Raw genomic sequence first — 23,634 nt, 5'->3', positions numbered from 1 at the left:
AAAAAAAAGTGAAACAAACAAAAAACAGATAATACCACAGCCCTGTAAGACACAGAAAGGCACCTGATAATATTGTTAAGTGTTAGCTGCGATTATCTACAGCATCCTAAGTGTACCTAAGCAATCAATGTGAGTTATAAAAAGCCTACAGTATAAATCTAACCTGCCTAAGAATTAACTAAAATTACATGTGCAGCTGTAAATCAGTAAGTGTGCAAAACTACACAGTTTTGCATAAAGTGCTAAACGTACCCCCATTTTGCACCTATTACTATTATACAAGTTTGTTAAGCTCGGAAATATGTGGTGAAAAGATGATCTTAAGGATATTCTATATCTTTGCTTTTCCTTCCTCACTATCACCTTAATACACGGTTCCTTAAACCGTATATTTTTCAATTACATGAAGGCCTTTTCAGGAACTGCAGTTCAGAAAAATATTTCAAGTATATCTACTTTTTTCCATGTAAACTAGAGGATACTATGGGTTTGACTTTCACAAGCTCCAAACACTTACAGCTTCTGCTAATTTGTTTGGACTTGCAATTATTTCAATCTGTTCAACACCTCTGGAAAAGTCAGGCTGTTTCCTGTAACTCATTTAAACCTTATTTGTGAAGCACTGAAATTTATCCTATAGCTTCTCCAGATTTAAGTCTAACAATAAGCAATTACAGAAAAGCAGAGTAATACACTACCCAATCATTTAGGCTCATAAAACCAAGTCCTACCACATCTATTCATATATATTCATTATATGAATCTACACAGATCTTTAACACTTGAAGTATTGAATTCAAGTTGTTACAATACAGCAGTTTGTCTCACAGGCATTGTGCAATAAACTTAGAAGTACACATTGGGTCTCTTCTTTACTCTGTATTTCAGTGATCCGTATCGTATCTGAGGGGGAAAAAGAAAATAGAACTTAAAAGAGGTAAGATCACATCAGGCAGAAATATTAACCTCTCCACTACTCCTATGTACTAATATCTCTAAGTGTCTTTTAGGCACTCCACAGATTCAGAAAGATCCTCTGCCTACAACTGAATGACACGGATCTTCAACAAAACTGGGCACGAAGGTTAAGTCTCAGCTGTTTTCCCAGAATTATCCAAAAGATTTTATGATATTCCATAAGCATTTATTCTGAGACATTATTCTTTAGGTTTGTAACACTTGCAAATACAAAGCACTTTGAATCCTACGTTCAATCTTCTCCTCAGGGGTTACAAGAGTCACAGCAGGTCATATGTTTATGGAAACTAAAGAACCTGAGTTATCTTCAATCTGTTAAACAGCAGATGCTTAAATATGGTCAATGCAGACACTCCAAAGCACGTGACAACACCATTATTTACATCCCATCCAAAGAAAGCCATTTCTGGAATTTGGGATTGGCCTGCCTTAATACTACAAGCATAGAGTCTATTTCATCTCCTCATTCCTGTATCTACATGTAGTTAATATCACTAATTAACATAATTTCACTAAGCATCCCAAAATACAAAACTCCAAAACCAGGTATGGCCCATTATTTCATTGCCCATTTAACAGTTATGGTTGATATCTCCTCTAAATTTAAGAAAAAAATAATAATTCAGTTCCCACATTATGAAAAATGCCAGGCTATATTGTTAAAAGTATACTCCAGTAAAATTATCCTTGCCTCTTTACGTCCTTTAATAGTTTTCACAGATTTCATGCTCTGAGTTCTTCGAAGGCCTCTCTGAGCAAACATTTCATCCTCTGAATGTGTGCCTTCTACCTCTTCATCTGTTTTATCATCTCCAGGATTTTTTTCCAGTGGAAAACCTTTAAAAAAGTTATGTTAAACCTTAAGTAAAAAGCAGCTGTAACTTATACATTTCTAAGAAAGCCATGAGTTTCATCTTTAGCACATCCTTCATTCATTTAAAAGATGTCATTCTTAAATCTGTTTCAAAAGCAAGATATCTAGTGCCCTCCCAGGAGCAGCACATCCAGCCATTTGGTTCCATAGGTATGTAATGCAGTAGTCCATTAAATGTCAAACCATCACTTTGCTGCCATATTCTTCTTTACAATGAACCACAAGAATCTCATTCCTCATTCAGAAGTACTTAGGAATTTTTGCAATATTGCTGCTAGAATGCTGTTCAAGGAAAACAAACTAACATCAAAACAGATGAAGATCCTTCTTTCTATTCCCAGTTTATACTTTATTTCATGTACATCCTATATTTTTCCAGTCATTAATAATGTGTTGATTAACACTGATGCCAGGACCAAGCACCTGGACAAGAATAACCCTTTCATATTCTCACAATTTGCAACAGATCATGCTGAAAGACACCCACTTTAAAAGCTACTAAATAGGGCACCTACTATCCACCATTCTTATTATAAACTACAGAATTGCCGTGTACTTAAGTAAAATTAAGCATTAAAAAAAAAAGCAAACTTCTTAGAGATAAACCACTTTATATATTTTGTAATCTACATTGCATTTTACTTGGTTACTCCTTCCTTCACTGTTTGTTTTACTATCTCACAGCAAAGAACAAGCCAGAAGGTTTCCAGCTGCCCAAGTTTACTTTTCTCCTCCCTCCTCATTGCCACTCCCATTAGAAGTTTATATTGTTTTTCCATTTGCAGAGGACTCCCTGTAAACAAACAGATTTGCTGACATTTCTGAGCAGAAGACATGAAGTTTCACGTTTCCTTAGAAGAATTTTTAGCAACTGCAATTTGGGATTAATGAAAAGATTCAACTCAGGACAAATTCAAAGCAGTCATCAAAATGAGGAAATAATTCTGAGCCTCATGTTATTTCTCACTTTGGAAACATTGTGTAACTATGCTTCTTGATGTTTTTATTACATCTTTAATGCCAGAAGAGACATCAAGAGTAAGAGTGCTACATTCTCCAGTCTCAACTCTACACAAACTTTGCCAATATGAAATAATTTTACTTCTTCCTTCAGCCTTCTTGTTCCTCCTGCTTGCTCCCAAGAAACAAACCCTATGCTTTTTACTCCATTTCTCCAATTTAATGCCAAGAGTTTAGTTCACATTTTCTAGAAATTAGTATCTAAAACTAGTTCTAGATTAATACTTTTCTTCATACCTGCATCTGTCTATGCATCTTTAACACCAAAATTCATTTCAGATGGGCAGAATGTCAAAGTAGGTAGGGTTACTAAGTAGTTAGTTTACAAGGGGGTGTTCAAATCCTGCAAAACTAAGACCAAGGCTATTAACAAACATTTTCACTAGAGGGAGCAAACTGCTTAAAAACACGTGCTGGAAAGATCCTTGGAGTCCAAAAGTCCAGACTTCACCACTGACATGTCATAAAGATCCCAAGTGTCAGCAGGTTCCCTGGCACACTCTCTTTTCAGAAGACCATTCCATAAGCTACAAGTTGGAACACTTAGAGACATCTTTTAGACTCCAAACCTAGCTTTATTCATAACCAATAAACATTTCATCTTAATTAATATTTTTTCCTGAAATTAGAATTGAGCTTACCTAACTCCATAGCTAAGCAAAGCATACCTGCTTCTTCTGCTGTAATAGAGGCAAACCTGTCACTGCCTCTGATAGAGTTTCATATCTTAAGCATGGAAAAATTGAATCATATCTGTTACTTACTTACCAGAGATGCTTGCAGTGGCATGAATGCTTCCTTATCTCTATTTGTAACACTTCTTCTGATGAATCAAAATTATATTTGCCTTCTTAACAAAAACTGTACTGGCAGCTCAGCTATTGTATAGTCAGGGCCCTTCTACATCTGGGTCTAATTGGTTTGTAAAGAAACTCTCAGTGCAAATAACAAAAAAATAACATTCTGCTACATAGCATTTTTTCTTGTTTGTATAAAATCCTAATGCTGAAAAAGCTTCAAAGAAAACTGGAAAGGTGCACACCATATTTGGGCCCAGAAGTAGAAACAGTTAAACAAGCTCTAAGAAAACATTTTCATATGTGATACTGAATCTCACAATCTGACTATTTACACAGTACAACCTGTGGGCAAAATTGAATTTTCAGCATTTTCAAGCTGCTTCAGGGAAATAACTAATGGCCTGTTCCCGAGGAACTGCCCCTGCACAACAGCTGCAGTGACATCATCCCTAACATAACTCCTGATGAATTCACAGGCTTTTTCCCTGGCCAGTACTTTGTACTGACTATCACAGAATACCTTCTGGGCTCAATTAGCAATTCAGCTTACAGCCATTCGCTCCTCAGAAACGCTGTGATTCCTGGAATGCTTTGCTGTCCACAAGCACCACCTCCTCAGAATGGAGAGGTGAAGAGACAGATTTAAGGGAAAAGAAAAAAAAAATAAGACCAGAGCTGTTTCTTTTGTAAGAAATGTCAAGCTTTTTCAATTCTAGCCTCTCCAGTCAAAGAAAATAGTGGACAGTCTCTAGGAAGTCTTTCATCAAGCAGCATAGACTCAGGCATACAGTGCATTAATAATAAAGGATCTCTGCAAAAGTATTTCAGTCACTGCACACCATCTTCTGAATGCTGATGTGCACCACCACACTGACTATTTAATGCCTTTGTAATTCCAATCGCCGCACGATTTTACATTTTGACCAGAACTATCATTGCAGTCCTATTGAATTCACTGCAATTTATTTTCTCTTCCCGTTTACCGAGCTTACATAAATTTTCATGTTTGACTTTTAGTACACTGTCACAGAAACACTACTTAATCACCTTTTAAAAGAAAAAAACCTTCCAATTAAGCTTTCATTTGGCATATAACTATTGTTGCTAACTAACAGAGAGAGGAGAAATGAGAATGGTGTGACTATACTGCTAGCAGCTGTGAGAAAATCTCTGCTGGGGGGCTCAACTCGTTAATGCTGCAATAGATCTTGCTCACATCAATTCTGTTCTAATGTTTAAGAATCCCTTGTAATTCTTTCAATTTCTGAATAAGGTAAATATACAGCTGTTCTTTCCAATTTTTGTCTGCCATATATTGCTTTTTCCTTATAAAACAAAGTTCCTTTATTTTAGATACATACTTACCTGCCGATTCATCTGCAGAGGCTCTGGTTTTCTTCTTTGTTTCTGGCAATGTCTGATAGGGTCTCTGGCCTACTGGTTCATCTCCTTGTATAGTAGTCAAATCATGCATACTGAAACTTCTTAGTTTCTCTGTTATTGCACCCTGACTCTGAAACACAAGAACAGTATATTTGAAATCAAAGCAGAGGTTTTAGTTTTGCTGGTAAAGCTGGCTTAAGATGGTTAAGCCCATGCTTCCTCATACCACAAAATTCACTGAACGTAAGCATGCAACAGATCTGCATTTGCTTTAAGCATTGCTTTTACCCAGTTTAACTGTATGTTAATCTTAAAGGAAAAGGTTGCAGATAAGCTCCTTGCTTCATTACAAGTGTCACATTTTACTCTCTTTATTTTAGGGAATTCAGATTTTTTGAGTGTGGACAAGTGCCTAAAAGAATAAAATCCATCAGAAATGCTCAATTCACTTCAAATATGACGTTTCTCCAGCAGCATTAGGTAGCACGACAGTGGGTTTAACACTTTCATTTTTAAAAGTGTGGTTGAAGATAAAGATTTCTGCTATTTTATATTTTATCCTCACAAATTTTATATACACAAGAAAGCAGGAAAAAAGTGTTAAAAATGCATTTTAAAGCATTAACTTAAGTGACTGAGCAGCACCACAGAGCTGTAGGTGACAGAAAGATGAGATCACAAACCAAAGAAGTTGTGCCTGGCTGTACAGGCTAACAGGTTCTGTTACTGATGTATCTTCACTGACTTAATGCCAGCCCTAAGTCTGAAGCTACATTTGAGGGTAGTTTACCACATCTGAGCGTTAGTATTTCTTCTCTGATTGCTTTTGTCTTCATCTTTCCCTTTACATGGAAGATACAGAAAGACCTCCTTTGGAAAGAATGATTATCAAGCAGCTCTTTTATCTTACATCAAACGATTCCATAACATTGAAGATGAATTTCTTATGTAAGCAGCTAAAAGGACAAGCATGTTACTTGACCAGTATGGTCAAATGGTTAAAATACCATTGAGTTCTCAGGCATACAAGGCAAAGAAAAACAAGTCACACAGTTTCAGAGGATGGCTGACCAGCCTATACGAGTCCCATCCTGAGCAAGAGATAAAGATTATTCAGTCCTGCAAATCAAGCTGTTAAATAGAAATACTCAATGGAGCAGTAGCAAATATCTGGGTACAGTTCCACACAATCTTCTCAGCAACAACACAAAGCAAAAGCAGTTCTTGCACCAATAGCCCCAGCCATTTGTTCCCACTCTCATGCCAACAACTGTTTGTAGGCCAGCACACAAGATTGTTTCATGTTAAAAATAACTACTTAAAGTGAAGTTACAGAGGAGCAATACTCCTTATGTTGGCATGGCCTCCAAAGCAAGGGAGAGCATGCAGCTGAAACCTAATATTCACTTTGTAATAGCTCATTACTAGTGCAAAGTGTAAAACTAAGTGTCCTACACAGACAAGACCACTCATACACTGCAACTGAACAATACAAAGGACTCTCATGATGGAAGTAGAACCTTTGCTTTTCTAGCTCTTCCTACTGACAGTTTTCAAGCAGACGACTACAGCTTGCTTTCAAGTTAAAACTCACTACTGGTGCTGTAGAGTCTGTGTATAAACTATGTTATGTGTTCTGAAGTTATTTTCATTTCCTAAAATAGCAGGTCTGTCACTTCAACAGGAATCCTGCCTTTCTACTACTCCAGTTCTTTCACCAAGAAGTATTTGCACAGTAAACTGGATCATAAATCTGCTATGCATGAGAACTGCTGGGCAGCTATAAGGACATGGAAAATGAAGAGACGGGACAGCTTCTTCTGACACAACAGCTTACAGAACCTGCTGCAACACACACAGCAGCTCATCAGTGTGCCCACTGCCCAAACGGCATGTCCAGCCTCAGTAAATGGACATGAAATGAACCCAGATAGTTCTCAGCAGAATCTGCATTAAGTTTGGCACAATTCCTTTGAAATCTGGACAGAATCTACTGTGACAGTGACAAAGTCTTGATTTGGCCCTAAGCAAAATACAGGAAGATACACACCTGCTTAAAAGTTGCAAAGTGAGTGCGCTCATCATGTGATGTAATACAAGACAATAACCATTTGGAAAGTACATAGGATTATGCAACTAAGATTATAGCAATTAACATGCTAAGAATTCAAATTACAAGCTCTTATTTATTATTTCTCATGGGAGTTAGACAGGACTGGATCCCAGCTGGGAAAAATCCAACCTTGTTTTTCAGTATAGATTTGGACACAAGCATTTTGATTTTTAAAGGGGGGAAAAAAAAGTCAAACAACATGCCCTAAAATAACTTAGTGCCCTAAAACAAACAGGAGAGTTGATGTGTCCGGAGCTCCTGGGAAAGCACGGCCTCACTGAACGAGGATGCAATGGATTCATACATCAGGCCCTTCATTGCAACAGCACCTATCAAGATGTAAAGCTTCACTCCAGTGATGTACAGCAAATATTAAGAACTGTGGAAAGACAATTAGAAGAAACAGCACGTGCCTGAATCACAGCAGGAACAGGGCTGCTGCTGTGCTGCACAGTCACGGCTACACACCAAACTATTCTGTACTTCTTACTGTCCCACCAGACTCCTACTGCCTGGAAGCAATCTCCAGCCACCCTAGAAGATAGCCAACTGAGGACCACCACCTACTCCATATTACTGCAAAGTGAAAAGGGTGTGTGCATTGTTGTTCTGCGAACATGTTTTTGTTTTATGGGGGATTGTTGGCTTTTTTAGCTTGTTTGGATTTGGGGTGACTTAGTCTTTTTTTTTTTTTTTTTTCCTCCTTGAGCTGTTGTACTGTGTTATTTATTAAAGTGCTCATATGGCACTTAAGTTTCAGGAAGATTCTTCAACCATCCACACTCAAAAGAAACAGATAATTGCTTTTTGCAGAAAGTAGGTGGTTAAAGAGGATCTGTATTATTTCCAGCTAAGAAACAATATCTGCCTGAGAAATATTAAACACCTTCTACTATAAGAAATGCGAGAGCAACACTGACATTTGAATTTTTAACACATTAGGAGCTTTGAAAGCAAGGTCTTTGTTCACAGAACAGATGACAGGGCAGTCCAGCTGCAAGCAGGGCTGGAGGGAGATCTCCTGCATGAAAACTCACAGCAGCAGCAAACACTTCTGCCCAGCCATACCCTCAGTGCTGCTGCTCTCAAGGAGACAGGAGAGGAGCTGCCACTCCTGCCTGGCTCTGGGCCAGGCTCCATGTCAGAGTCACTGTCCCATTATTTCAAGGCTTCCTGCTAGAAAGGAGGAAACACTGTGGGCTGCATCCAGCCCAGCAGTTGCCAACTAGATCACATCACAATGGGAGACCAACACACATGCAGCATAGGCAGAAGCGCATAGGAAACCTTCAATTTTTATGTAAGCGAACGTTAAACAGAAATTAACTGCAAAATTTGTGTAGCCTTAAAAAGCAGGACTTGGAGAACGTGTCTGCTTATTTATTCAACAGTATTTCCTAAAACATATTAACCTTTTTTAGAGACTGCACTCATTACCAGGAACCAATCTTAAGCATTAACTTGTAGCAGGTTTCTAAATTTAGTTTTTGCTTAAGATAACCTAACTTCATGGACTGCTTTTTGTGACTACCAGACTCTAGCAAGCTATTAATGCACAGTCTCATCAGCTGACTCTCGTCTATGAAATTCCCTTCTTGGTTTTGCCACTGAGCATGTATCTTTATAGTTTACACACTTAACCCAGAAAAGCTGCTGTAAACAGATACCACACTGTATTATCTGCCTCAGGACTTCTTTTGTTGTTTAAATTGGACTTGCACCCCATCAGTGGTAACCATCTCTGAACAAAGCTGCTTGGCTTCATTGGACAAGTTCTCAGTAGACGGTGCATTTAGAATTGCTTGGAGCCCTGTGACTGCAAAGCCATGGTGTGCAGCACCCACATTCCCAGCTGTTCTGTCCCAGATCTGACCCGAGCTGATGGAGAATGACTTCTGTTCCCTCTCAACCTGCAGAGGGGCTGCTGTCCTGTGGATGACCTCTGCACTGTGCCAGAGAGCAGCAGCAGGGAGGAGGGATGAAAGCAGTAAGGCTGGTGAACTGAGCTGCTAATAGTGATACTGGCTGGGTGCCACGACTGACTGCAGGATACCTTCCTGCATCGTGCACTAGGCAGGAAGAAGAGGAAGCTTGAGTGAGGCCAAGAGAAAACAGAAAAGAGGCAGCAGATTTCTTTTTTTCTTTTTTTTTTTTTAAAGAAATGAACAATATTTGTTTGACTTATATTAATGTAAGTACATTTCAGAGCTTAATAGCCATCCTGTTGGTGGCAACAGAGAAGCCAGCATTTCCTTGTAGCCCAAGAAGTCAGAACATACGCGTGGGCAAAAACTGGGATGTACAGTTAAAGTTGCATCTCCAAGATGTGGAAAGCAGATGTACCAAAATATAATCACTGGTGGAACTTCAGTTGTAGAAAAGATTTTTATTCTTAAATTAACAGAACAGTAACAATGCACTTTTCTAATGTATGCCATTTAGCAGCTTTTGACACTCTGCATTGCAACTGGTGTACATCAACAAATACAGTTAGGGCAGGTAAGCCAAATTAACACACTTCCTTATCAACTGCTTAAGAGAAACAGCAGCTTTACAATCAGCTTCTGTTGTCTGGACACGAACTTCATGTGGACAGTGGCTAACAAGTACCAGCTAAAAATATCAGTATAGGAATCTAAACTGTAAGCCACAACTCCTGCCAACTGCAGTTTGACTTTACAGCTCAGCAGGCTTAAATCTAGGTCACAGTTCAGCAGACTGACCTGTCTGCTTCAGCTTCCTTTGTACAGCTAATCGAGCATTTAATATTAAATCCATTCTCCTTTGACAGTCCTTGGAGAAACCACTCTTTCCCACTTTTGTTCTTGAAAACATTCCATAGAGTTTCTAAGGAATTTTACTCAAGTCCAAACAAACTTACTACAATCAGAGAAAGCAGAGATCCTAGCATCATTTACCTGAACAGCTTTACTAAGCAGCTTTCTTCAGACCTTCTCTTGTCTTTAACCTCCCACATTCTCTGTTCCTAATTTGAGAACCAACATTGAGGTCTAACGTGTCAGAATAAGCGTGCTTGCTCCGTTAAAAAAGAAGTGATGAAAGTCCATCTCCTTTCCATCAAAACTGATCCCACTAATACACTGTAGAATTCCATTCCTGAAATCCTATAGCATGCTCCACCAGCTCATGCTGAAGGGATAATCTTTCCACCTGCTGGAGGCAGCAGTCAACTCTTCAAAAATAGGGAACAAAATCAAGAACACATGCATTGTCTCCATTTGTCTGCATGGAGCAATCACGCTCAGCTTTTTGGAATGACAAACTGCACAGAGGTTTAACATGCCAAAATAAAGATTTTCAGAGGGCCTCTTCTTTCATGCTGCTTAAATCATATCTATTTTAGGCCTTGGGTATTGTGGTTGTTTTACCCAAACTCCTCATCTGCACTGAAATAATTCTGTACAAGTAGTCATGAGCGTGTCGAATAAGTTTTAACAAATGGAGCAGGCATACTGCCAGTTACAGCTGAATAGCAACAAAATCCAAACACGGATGACATTTAGGCAGAAGTTATTCATACTTCAGAAGAAACTGGGAGGAGATATTTATGTCATTTATTTCATAATATTTCTGTAGCATCATAAGGATCAACAAGTCTTAGCCAGCCAGACAGACATACATGGGGAACACACACAGAATAAGCATCATTACAGGTGCACGTTATGCTAAGTTATAGTTGCTGTTTGGCAAAGAATTTGCATTTTTAGCATTTTAAATAGCATAGTTCTTAGAACTTTTTCCCAGCAGAGTATTTCCAAGTTAGATTTGTTGTCACTGTTTCTGTTTGGTTGGTTTGTTTTGTTTTAAACAACCTACTTTCATTCTGGAAATGTTCATTCTAGAAGTGTACTCTATTTCATTCCACATCATGGTAATACTAAGAATTCCAATCCCCAAAAAAGAATCAGTGGTCAAACTGAACCACGCTTTGAGCATGTGAGGTTCGTTGTGTCCATTACTGTAAAACAGTGTTATTTTTAAGCTGCCACCCACATACATACATAAAAAGAGAAAGGGAACAAACAAGGTACGCATGGTTGTTTTTCCAATCCTTTTTGAGATACAGTTTGAAAATGCAGTTCTCAAAAATGTCTCATTTCTAAAACAAGCTTGTATAACAGAATGGAAATTAAATGCTAGCTGTACCTTCTTAATTGTGGCTGCCTAGGACCACCGTAGTACTTTCTGTCATGTTTTAACAGTTTTCGAGTTTTCAATCCCATTATGATGAACACAGCAGTTCCGTTTAGGAAATTAATCCCGATAGCCTCAAAACTATAATTTATCTTGTATATACACATCTTTCTTACAACACTTCTTTGTGTTTTCCTTTAAATGGATACACATTGCAAAAAAATCAACTTGGTAGTCAGCGCTACTCCCTTTTGGTGGCTCTTCAAGTTGCTCAGAAGCTTACTTAAAAGCTTGCATTTTATTTTGCTAGACCCAGAATCCTTTGAAATTCATCTGAAGGTCATGAGTTTTGTTGGAACTTGGATTCAGAACAACCACAGGTTGCTTACTACATGATTTAACGAAAATTAAATAAAGTAAAACAACGCTAAGCAGCAATATGCAAGCCTATGCTTAGTGCATTAATTTAATAATTCAATCAACTAGTTGCAAACAAGTTAATTGTGTCAAGAACTTATCTGTGGTAGTAATCTCTCATGCCTTACTTCAAATATGCAATTACCTCAAGTTGATTGGAGAAAAACAGCAGAAAGAAGCCAGAAATCCTTTAAATAGTTTGTTTACCAACAAGAAAGCACAACAGAGACAGAAAAGAAACAATGGTCATGTTTATCAAAAGCCTGTATAGAAAAATGCATGGTATCTTCTGAATTACAGTAATTGGATCCCCATCATTCGAAAAAATAAATAGAAGTCATCTTAAACAAACATAGTATGAAGCCCTTGGATTGTGTTCCAGGCTCTCTAAACATTTGCAGAGTTAAAACTTTTTATGTAGGAATGGCTAAGCCTGAATATCACATCACACCACTCAACAAGTATATCAAGGACAAAAGCAATCAGTGTAAGCAGGTTACCTTCACAGCTGCTGTCACTGCAGCCGTTGCTGCCAAATTCAACCCCTGTCTTCCAAAATTCACCATGGTCTCATAGCCTCTTTCTTTGGCTTGTACTATGTACTCATCAATCTCCTAAAGCAAAGCATATTTCAGCATTAAAAGCGTGCGCATATGAGAATCGCATTACCCCACAGTAATATTTTTCTTCAAATAAAGATGACAGAAGAAATCTTGAAGGAAATATTTAATGGAACAATTACTCTTAGCTTTGTATACTAATCTTTGATTCACTTATACTCTCTCATTTAAAAAAGGATCGTCTGGTCAAACAAGAGGATAAAACAGAAGACTTTTATCCCACTCAGAAATCTTGCAGCTAAGAAAGTCTCTTGTAGAGAGCAAACTTAAAGTGCCAGCCAAGTGCTATACAAGGTAAACAACACACTCAAAGATGAGATTAATTCCTTAGAAAGGTAGAGCCACCTCACAAAGTACTTCAGAGACCAGAGCTCTGACACAGGTAAGTATCAAGGACAGTAAAGCCCGGGCAATTATTTCCAGTTGTGGTAAATGGCTAAGGTTGGAGGTAAAGGCTTCAAGGTAATCCACAATAGATAGCAGACTAGGGAAAAAATCTCTTTAGCTTATGACGTTACAAAGCATTTGCAGTTCAACCTTCCTAAGGCCAAAATGACATCATTCAAATCATGTCAACTGTCTGTTTTGCCTAGTAAAGGCCAAACCCTGTCCTGATCTATTGCACTGACTGCCCATGCTCCACACAGCAAGGTTTAGCAGCAGTAGTCTTCACAAATTACTGTTTCCACACATCCAGATACAATACTAGAAAAGAATTAAATAGATCTGGGGTCTTTATACCTTGGGTAAAGCTAAATATCCTTCCAGCTACGTTCTGTTTGCATACTTTTTTTTTGCAGACTGGTCCCTTAAAATTCAGTAGAAAGTCTATTTTCGTATCCTTTTCACTTTGCAAACCAGAAAAGTCACCAACATAATTCATCCTGAGAAGTTCTGTTTGTAGGATATGCTAGAAAAAATGATGACATGAAGAGCTGTTGCTAAAACTGTACTTTTGTTTCTGTATGTACTCTTCCAGCAGAATAGTTTGACTGCATCACTTCCACTCAGCTGGACTCCCAAAGGTATGCTAGGTAGACCAGAAAATACTATGCTAACTCACGTCAATACAAAGTCTCAGACTGTAAATTAAATAGAAACAAGCATATGGACAGTCATGTGCACTTTCCTAGTCCAAATTCATGCTGCTTGATGAGCCAGTAACACACTGATCTGCTTTTATGACTTATTTAGCAATGGTTAGTATTTCAGCATACAGTATTTCCATATTAGGCATTAAAAATGAGAAGTTATTTCTTACCCTTTCTTTAGAAGAAAGAAGAGGGTGGAGAAATTTCCTGTACATTAAACTTGCTCCTCTAGTATATGGAGAAAGGAGCCAAATAACAAAAGCAATTTTCAGCTCGTAATACAGTGGAAACCTAAAGACAAGTTGAAAGTTGCATGAAATTAACAGCTGGAATAAGGAAACAAGCATTAATTAAATCAAGAAGATCTCTCCAAACAAAAACTATATGTTAGCACTTAATGTTCTACACACACAGTAAGTCATACTAGATAGAAATTAATGAAGTTATAGACCCATTTATTTATTTTCTGACATGAACATATCATCATATGCAAAAAATAGAAACAAGTAACACAGTTGCTTCGCATTACACAATCCTAAACAAAGAAATCAATCTACACTTCCAAGCATTTCATTCTGCTATTCAGCTTCTACAGCAAAGGTAGATGCTTTGTAGTCTCCACCTTGAGCAGCACTGTACAACAAGCTTGGAAGCACATATTCCCTCACACAGAAGCCTTCTACCAGGGTAAAGAGAATTATACTCCCTACAAGCCTATTTTAGCCTCTTTTTTTATAAAGATGCATCACTACAAATCAAAGTACATGAGAATCAAATATCATTGCATCCATTGTTTGTAGAAAGCACGCTCTTACCAAGAGATTGTTAGATCAGTTATTGTTTCAGTGACTGTATAAAGAGCAAATACAATCCAATACATCATCCAGCGAACCTGAAAATTAAAACACAATCATCAGTAAGAATTTATTTCATTTTTCTTTCCTTTACTTAGAATACACAATACATTTAACAGTCCATCAGTTCAAATCTGTCAAAGCAAGAACTTCAACAGCATCTTAGTCTGGCTTCAATTGAAATTATAGAAAGGCCCTGAAGGTTTTTTGTTTGTAAAAACTGGTGGCGGCAGCCATGAGCTAGGTGAAATACCTGGGTCACCAGGGTCACCACCTCACTTAGAGGCAGAATCAAGTCCATGAAGCCAGTCTAATAAGCTTTAATGATGAGGAAAAAGAAAAAATACTGTAAGGAGTGAGTAATTATCATAAGTATGAAGCGCAACTCCCAGTGCAGCACTAAGGAATATTTCACTCATCTGCATGTTTCTAGCACAGTCAAAATTTTCAGCATTAGTAAGTCAGTAGCCCTTCCTTTCACTTCACAACATACGTTATTCAGCTATATTTTGCATTTAGGTTCTCCATATGTACTTGACATTATAGTACTGACGCTGGAGCAAGGCAGAACAAGAGCATTTTCATGGAACCTGAATGCTATTCACATGCCAAGAACCACAAAATTTGTGCTAACAAAAGAGCTGACATCTATGCACCTTAATGCTTCAGAGTTTATTTGTATTTGTGCATGTGGAGGTTTTGTTGGTTTGGCTTGGAGGGGGGGTGGGATTGTTTCGGGTTTTGTTTTTTTGTTGCTGCTTTAAGATTTACACTATACATCACTCTTTTGGAATCAGACAATGCTCTTTAAAAAAACCCTCAAACCTGTATTTTAGTAGTTAATTACATCTCTAATTTCCTTGAACATCTGTTCAGACTTTTTCTTTCTAGACAGATTACATCTCTCAGAAAAAATACTACAGAAGTAGTTCCATGCATGTCTTCTCTAAATCATCAGTGGCCAAGCATAACATTTTTCCAAAATAGGTCAGTGCTAATCAGAAACAACTGAACAAGCAGTGCTTAACTGAACACCCACGTTCTTTACATTCTAATGCCATCTATGCTTCGAAAAAAATAATAATAATTAGCAACTGCTGCAACCAGTAAATTCATTTCAAGTCTTAAATTCATGTTAGTCTCTTTCAAAAGCAGCAGTATACATAGTTTCCCACAAAGCATGTGGGTCAGATTTGATCTATACATTTTTTTGAAGTGGACTTCAGTAAGTCTTAAAACCTCATGCTATGCTGCTGCCTTTTCCATAACTGTGCATTAAGCTTTGAAACTACTTCCTTTGTCATGAGACCTATTTATCTTAAATACTTTTCTGCATTTCATTTTGAAAAGAAACTCAGTCATGTGATGACACTTTGCTTCAGTCTCTCAGAGGATTTAGATATTTCAGGCTTGACTAAGCTAAGACAAACGTACACAACAGCTGAAGTCATCTCTGACAGGCCATGTGACATTTAGACTGGTGACCCTTCCATGAACCAGAGTCAACACCTGAATAAAAATAAATCTATCCTTGCTCCAATTTTGCATGTTTAAAATGTTACGCAATACTGATTTTTTCCCACATATTTTTCCCAGGCTACTCATTATTTAATCAACATCTATTTATCCAATTAGGAACATAAGAAGGTGAATTTCTCTCCAGATGCTGTGAAGAGAAGCGAGCGCTCCGCAGAAGGGCACATGACATCTGCCAGGAGTCCTGCTGCTGCTAGGGCAAAGATTCTCAAGAAGGTCAAATTATATCCCAACTGAACTAATGCACTTTGTACCAAAATTATCCCTAATGAGTGAGCCTATGCAATTCAGTGGCTTCCATACCAGAAACATAAAGAAAAACAAAAGGTGATATTCAATATTTTGATGCTGCCTTACAGACCATTACCAACTCAACTCTTCAAGATAAAAGCTTCAGAAGCTTTGATTAGGTTTTGCTTTTTATGTTAAAAGGGCTACTGCAGATTTATTTTGTCAGGCTTTTATTTCTACTGAGTGTTAAGCTCATCTTTGTTGGCTTCAGCTGAAGCACACACAGCCTTTCAAGTCAGGATTTTGAAGCCAAGTTGAGAAGTCTGGTTGTTCAGACTTCCAAACTAAGTTTCAGATGATTATTACAGGCACTTTGGTGCAATACACTGAAAAAACTCCTCAAAGATCTTCAATCATTCCATTAAACCAGGGTAATTAAAAGAACAAATAATTCTCCTCAAAGGAAAAGATCTTAATTTCTAGAACCTGAAGTCCACGCATTCCTTATATTATCAAAAACAGAAGCAATAACCCCTCACTTCTTCAGAAATTATCTGTGTACATTTTGCAGCATCATGGCCTACACAGTATGTCAAGATACCATTAAAGAAAACAACAAAACAAAACCAAAAACCTGGCAGAAGCAGTGGCTATGTCCAAAATGTAACTGGTATGAAGCTCCTGAAATCCTGTAAACAGAAACAGATGGTCCTGAACCACACACAGCCCTGGTAAGGAAGTTGGGCTTGGGCCATAACATGACTGGCAGCAGAGCTGTGCCATTTGGAACCCTGCGGTAACCTACACTCTCTCTGAAGAAAATGACCCAGATGGGAAGATGAAACATGGATCGTTCCCAAGATCTATCTGGACATTTATCCCAACTGGCAATGTTGTGGTCACTCACTGAGGAATCACTGTCATTCCCTAGCTGTGAAAAAGTCTTAGTGCTGCACTGAAAAATTAAAGAATGCTTACAACAATGTGATGTTTCTTATTCATCTCAGTCTCGGGAACATTGTGGATGCAACTGCAGATGCAGAGACTGGTCAAAGACCACAGCTGATTGAAAAATCGTGCTTTCAAATTGAATAAAATTTGAAACAATTGGAAAACTACAATTTGAGGCTCTACTAAAGGTCGGGGGTGACAGGCATCTCAAAAAAGAAAAATCTCTGCTAATTGGACAATTGAGTCAGAATCTTAGCGTCACAGTATTTTTTTTATTATTATTTTTTAAAAAACATACTGTTAATCACTTCTTAAGATTATTTCTTGCATTAGAATTGGCAACTGCCATCCTCTATTAACACTGTAGATGCTTTTTGAGAGAGCAAGGAGGAAAACTTGATTTATGTTCTTTGCATTATGTATTTCCTGACAGGTAAAGAAAGCACAGTACAGAGGAAGTTCTCATACTTTTGACACTTTTTCCTCCTAGAAGCTTACCTGTGGCAGGCATTAGCTCTATATGCACAAATAAGGTGTGGTTTCTGTGTACAAGATGATTAGAAGTATGAACACAAGGTCCACTTTGAAGCCTTGATGATGCAACCAAGCATGCAAGACATACAAGAGGAGGAACAACAGCTACTGCATTCAGATGCTGCAGCAAAGTACAGAGCAGCACCATTAAACACCCAGACAGCAGCATTAAGTCACAGCTACAACTGCCAAATTAAAATTCCAACGGTACTGACTATCCTAAGTCAAGGAGCCAAGTTGAAGTTCAATAAGTTAGTTGCCAAAATCAAGTTTGGCTGTCTCTTAAAATAGGCAAGTAACTCAGTGACCAAAGCTTCTCACAATTGCATGTCATTTTTGCAATAATCATCATTGTTCACTTTGAAACAGATGGATTCTGAACCACATAAACGTCTTTCCCCATAGAATGGTTTGGGTATGTTGGCTTGCTTCGCTCTTCTCCACTGTCTTAATCAGATCTTCTCCCCCCCCGGTTACATTTGTCCTCATCTTTGAAGAGCAGTGGTTACCTAGAGCTATCCCTTTCCTCAGGTTGAATGTCCTCTTGATCTCCATTTAACAGTTAAACCACTGCTACTACTGACATGGTCACCAAGAAGCAAATCTGTCACAGCTTACCCACAGGTGTTGGCAGAATTCGGAAACTTCCTTCCCTCCTCCCTGCATAGAATTGCATTATTTCAGGTACTTAACTGAAATAAAGCTAACGTAAGAATTATTTTTTAAAATCCTCCTGTTCTTTAGACAGCACAGTATGTTGGATACATTCCAATATGAAAACTTTCAGAAACTAAACTTTATCATTCAAAACAAAACACATAGCACTGCCACTACGTTCACACAGGTTTTATATCTACTGCCAAGATGATCAAACCAAACTTCCGTACAATTTATTGCACTGCATAATGAAAATGTCTCTGCTTTATCTCAGCAGAGGCATCTAATTAATTAAGCAATTAAAAGGAGCGTGACTTACATATTCCTTCACATTTTTTGTCTTCACAGCTTTGTATGAGTAATATGCAGGATACAGCATCCCAAACACCAGCCTACCAGAAAATAAGAAGAGTTTTCAGAATTAGTTGTGTCATACACAACAAGGCAGTAACAATACATCATCAGAGCAATCCAACTAACAAAAACACCATTCTCTGATTTGAAACAAAAAAATTTTTTTTAAAAATCAGTGTTACAGTTTGCTTGGAGGGAGTCCTGTAGTATGTAAGAATAAATCAACACCAACAGAAAAGCGCGTGCCTGAAGACAGCAGTTTTGTGAGACCACCTGTAGGAGATAAGCCAGAACAAGTATTTCTGCCCATTATCAGATGAGCAGGAGTCTTCAAAAGCACTTCTAACAAAATAAGATGAGTTCCGTTATTTGAGTTTCTTTTGCTAGAACTTTTCAAAACCAACATGTGGACATACAGGCAAGTGGGAATTAATTCAGTTTTGCTTAGACAGCCAGTTTCTACTAAAATTCCTCCAAGTGCAGAGAGCAAAGTGAGAGGGTGCTATCCAATCCACGGTGAGAGCAGGATCAGAAGAAAAGACCTGTTGTAACAGAAGTTTGTTATTACACAGCGGTTTTACTAAAAATATTGCCCACAAACTGGAGGAACTGTTCTTTATGATAAATTGTACAGCAGTAGTTGCCATCTCCTTGAAAGAGCTCCACGCCCTCTCTCACCACTTATCACACTGTGCAAAGCCAGGTACCTGCCCGCCCTTAGCACCAACGGCCTAAAGCAGCAGCTAGAGCAAAGTCTGCAACACCACTGCAACACTGCTTACCAATTGCTGAGGATGGTTATGTGCGGGAGAAATTTACCCTACTAGGGATACCCAGCAATCTCCTCAGCAAGCACAGAACTTAAACTTCTTAAAGCCATGCAAAGAAAGAAGCATCACATGGTATCTTAAAGGGCCCGCCTGAGTGATGTACGTTTTACATTCAAATAGTCAATATCTACCAAAGTAAATAATCAACTAACATGTAAATGTTTTGTAGCTTTAAATAACCAGTACTACTAGGAGTACAAAACAAAAAGTAGCAGTTTGTTGTTTTTTTGTTTGTTTGTTGTAATGGAAAAGGCCCCAGAGCCTTCACCTTCTGCAGCACACTAACAGCAAAGATTGCTACAGCTTTCCCAATATACAGGGCATATGGTTGAGAGTTTGATGCATTTGATATTGGGTCAAAACACTCCAAATGTTTTTATTCCTTCTGACTAAGAGAAGATCCTGACAACATCGATCCAAGAAATCCTCGGTGAACTCCAACACGAGATACAGAAGCAGAAGGAATACTAGACCTGACACCCTTCGTTTGGATCAACTCCTGCAGAAGAGAGCTCTTCCTCTCCTTTGTCCCTGTGGAATCCTCCATTCAGCAACCCATCAGCTCTAATGGTGCTCACCTTTCCTGCTCCTTAGGGCTGAAACTAGAACCATTAAGCACCAGTGATAAAGGAAAGCCTCATTAATCCAATAATTGTAATAGTGACTTCATAAGCATGGAAATTTCTTCGAATAGTAAGGACACAAAAGAGGTTTGTGAACATCATAACCACTGCTAACTGTAAGGTGGCTTCATAATTACATGCCAGTGGTTACTGGTCACCTAAGCACATCACAACAACTGTCAAAAACAGTCCAAAGTTATTTATATGGCTGTTTGCAGGCTGCACATGCAAGTTTCTTCCTGCGAAGCATACAGAAGAAAAACAGTCTCCATCCTTTACTGAATAGACTTTTGGTCCGCAGTTTTCCATTCAATTAACTGTCAATTAACACCGCTGTTTTTTTAAAAGTTTAGTTTTAATTTTAAATTAAAACAGCAACTTTTTCCAATTGTAACATCCTCAGAAGTTTGCTAGCTCATCTGATATAACGTGACTTCTTTTTGAGAGCACTGCTTTGGGAACAACTGTTCTTGAAGTAGCAATAAGAAGCTCACAAAGCTCAGCTACAGAACACCTCAAGTGACAAACAGAATGGCACCCAGCACAACACAGACGTGACAAAGGTAGCTGGTTTTCCCCAACTAGCAGATCTTTATTCCAGCGAATTCAGTTTTGCCCTCACCCTACAAATCACAGATTAGTGCAGAGCCAAGGGTACGGCTGCTCACTGCAGCTGACTGAAGACAGGGGCAGAGAACGGCAGAAGGGAGCCTGGGTACAACCCACACTATTGACAAAGCTAGGACAGCAGAGCATTTCCTGTTCACACCAATACCCCAAACACCTCAGAGTTGTTAGCAGTACCTACTGTCACACATTATAAGCACATTCTTCCGCTGCTATTTTTACAGTAACTATACAATGCATTTGAAAGATGTACTGACTAGCCCAAAGCTTTTCAAACATAAAAGCTTGAGTGTTATTTTTAAAACCTACTTTGTACTTCACAGCATACATTAGCACACTACACTAATGTAGCAGACAAGAACAAAGCCAGCTTCCACAGATGGAAACAGATTTCAGCCGAACGTGATGTCATTTACTTTATTTCCCCAGTAGATCTAGGGGTAATCCTGCTTACCAATGTGATTTCTCTGCCAATCGTACACCTAGCTCTTGCTGCTTCCCAGCTGCACTCAGCAGCTAGTGCAGCACTGCTCCTTTGGTGCAGCCACCTCCTCCATGGACATTCTGCTCACTCCAAGAGAGATCTTTCTTAAACACACTATGAGATGGAAATCAAAACACAAACTAAAAAAAAAAAACCCACCAAACCAAAAAGGACCAACAAAGCCTCGAAAAATCTTGAACAATGCATTTGTGTATCAATATAGCTATTAAAACACACATGACCCGTGTTATCACATAATCAATAGTCCTACACTTCAAATAGCACTATCGCACACAACTTTCTGAAACAGTAATTTCTGAAGTGAAGCAACAGAACTCATATCTGACCAGTTAATGAGATATTGGCCACAGAACACATTCAGCCAGGTAAGTAAACAACACTCATGTTTTCAGGTTTGTATATAATGCAAATAACTATTTTTAGACATATTCTATATTTATACAATGCTATAAAAGTCTAAGTCTCTCAGAAGTACAGCTTGCATCAACACTCCCAAAACACAAAGCCATTAAAACAACAGCTTATTTACAACCTCAGTCTACTGGCATTGCCAAAGGATTGCCAGAAGCACTGGAGGGTGTCTGGAATTTTATTCTTTTGTTTCTCTGAAATGCAGAGACAAAAGCCACAAGTATTCCCTGATAGTACAAGCTGTTCAGGACACTCAGTCAATGTAAGATACTCTGGGGACAATGTCATTTGCTATGCTTGCCATAACAAGTTTGATAACAGATGAGAGCGATTTGCCCACCCACTGACAGGTTGACAGACTTGGCACAGACTGATAGGGAACCAAACATTCATTAATGTGTGCATTTACATTACTAATATGGAGCTACATCCTGAGCAATCACTTGACAGCATTTGTCAGGTTGGAGAGCAAAGAAATAAATCTACCCTGTCTGCACAAAATCATGGAAGTGAATATGAATACCTGACACACTTTCTTACTTTGCTGACCTCATCCAGGATCCCGTCCCAGTAGCAGCCTTTCACTGTGATTTACAACAGGAGCATCTTCCATTCCCTTCACACACAAGCTTTATAAGAACAAGAAATGCATGGAAATACCTGCTAGAGGTAACACAGATGACTCCAGGTGTGTGTGTGTGTGTTATCAAAGCCTTAACTATACTGCAATATCTGTGCACAAACTTGTATATAGTAAGCACTACGTACAACTACTGTTTCAGGCCTTGTTTAGACGGTTTAACTTAAGATTCCTTTTGAAAGGGAAGCTTGCTAGTGGAAACTAAACAGCAGAATGAAATTCAGTCTGAAGAATGGTACTGGAGTTTCTGGCTGGCTGGTCTTGGACTTAAAAAGAAATATATACGGTCATACCCATTAACAAATATCTCTAGGGTTTTGATCAACACACATTGGAATAGCAATAATTCACTTGCTCAGACTACGTGTTATTCATGTACTTACAAGTCTTCCCTGTAAAAAGGGCTCATCTTTTCTGGGGGGAGGAAGGGGGGTTGTAATATATAAAAGATGATAAGCTTTGAAATAAGTTGTACCTGTTAAACATCTGTGTGGTATACTCACGATCAACATAGAGCATAACCAGTGCTTGTAAGAACCCTGTTAAAGGGGAAAAAAAACTACAACCGAAGAGAAAGAAAGACCCTGAGTCACGCCTCACTGGCACCCCCACCCTGAGGATTACAGCTTAGCACCAAGTCCCACACTAAGCCAGCTGCTACCTTAGCTTTTGGTGTTCACACAAACGAAAGCTCAGCACAACGCTTTCATCTTGAGTGCTTTTGAAAGGCACTACACTAAATGAAGACCTTCTGTCTCAACACCTGACAAAATTTAGTTGCATTTTGCTATTGGTCAACATTCAGATATGCAACACTAGTCATAATAATCTACATTTAAAGAGTATGTATCTAAGTATTTACAAAAAACAGGCTTAGACAAAAACGAGACAAGGGAACATAGGGATAAACTCCTGAACTTCCCACCAATTTGAGTTCTACTTTTGTTTTCTTTTCCCCCCACCTCTCTGTCTTCATGCAAGTATACTCCTATGCATAATAATCATTGCAAGAAGTCTGAAAGAAGACAAAGCATAAATATATATTAGGAAAAAAAATATCTCCCATAAAGGATGTTCTGTACTAGAATCTTACTCATGGCCAAGATACACCAGTAAGATCGATTGCCTATTTGCATAGGCTTGCCAGCTTTCTCTCTGAGAGAACAAGACTTAGATGCCAAGAAAGTACTGCTATCTTTAATTAACCTGTTTGTTATACAGCGAAATTTCTTTTTGAGTCTGAAATGAAGACTTGCCACCATTAAATACCATTTTAATACACTCTTTTAAGAATTCCCATAGTTGAAAGCACTAGAAACTCTCACAGTATTTTCTAGGTAGCCTGTTACTCATTCTATTTGCTACTACAAAGCTCTAGACAACAATATACAATTAGAGAAGTCTTAATCGACAGTTAACTCAATACCCAC

The 23,634-nt window shown here is 38.4% G+C and overlaps 1 protein-coding gene across 1 annotated transcript; it reads right to left on the bottom strand.

Annotated features, from left to right (window-relative positions):
- Positions 1-6: 6 nt before the first annotated feature.
- On the bottom strand, positions 7-18,675 carry REEP3 (receptor accessory protein 3). The gene is made up of 7 exons (XM_031554356.1): positions 18,534-18,675; positions 14,267-14,343; positions 13,622-13,742; positions 12,241-12,354; positions 5,038-5,185; positions 1,670-1,815; positions 7-903 (listed from the first exon to the last, which is right to left on the bottom strand). The coding sequence occupies exons 1-7, from the start codon at positions 18,591-18,593 to the stop codon at positions 847-849; spliced, it is 723 nt and encodes a 240-aa protein (XP_031410216.1). The 5' UTR covers positions 18,594-18,675; the 3' UTR covers positions 7-846.
- Positions 18,676-23,634: the final 4,959 nt, after the last annotated feature.

The sequence above is a fragment of the Meleagris gallopavo genome, chromosome 8 (genome assembly GCF_000146605.3).
Source record: "Meleagris gallopavo isolate NT-WF06-2002-E0010 breed Aviagen turkey brand Nicholas breeding stock chromosome 8, Turkey_5.1, whole genome shotgun sequence".
Lineage (NCBI taxonomy): Eukaryota > Metazoa > Chordata > Aves > Galliformes > Phasianidae > Meleagris > Meleagris gallopavo.
The sequence above is the reverse complement of the archived record's forward strand: the minus strand, read 5'-3'. Positions and strand labels throughout refer to the sequence as shown.

Excerpts from the sequence above, each read along its gene's own strand:
- REEP3 (XM_031554356.1), bottom strand. The coding sequence starts at position 18,593 with ATGCTGTATCCTGCATATTACTCATACAAAGCTGTGAAGACAAAAAAT. Across the intron at positions 5,186-12,240 it reads CAGTGACAGCAGCTGTGAAG|AGTCAGGGTGCAATAACAGA; the intron begins GTAACCTGCTTA and ends CTTGTGTTTCAG. Across the intron at positions 1,816-5,037 it reads CTCTGCAGATGAATCGGCAG|GTTTTCCACTGGAAAAAAAT; the intron begins GTAAGTATGTAT and ends ACTTTTTTAAAG.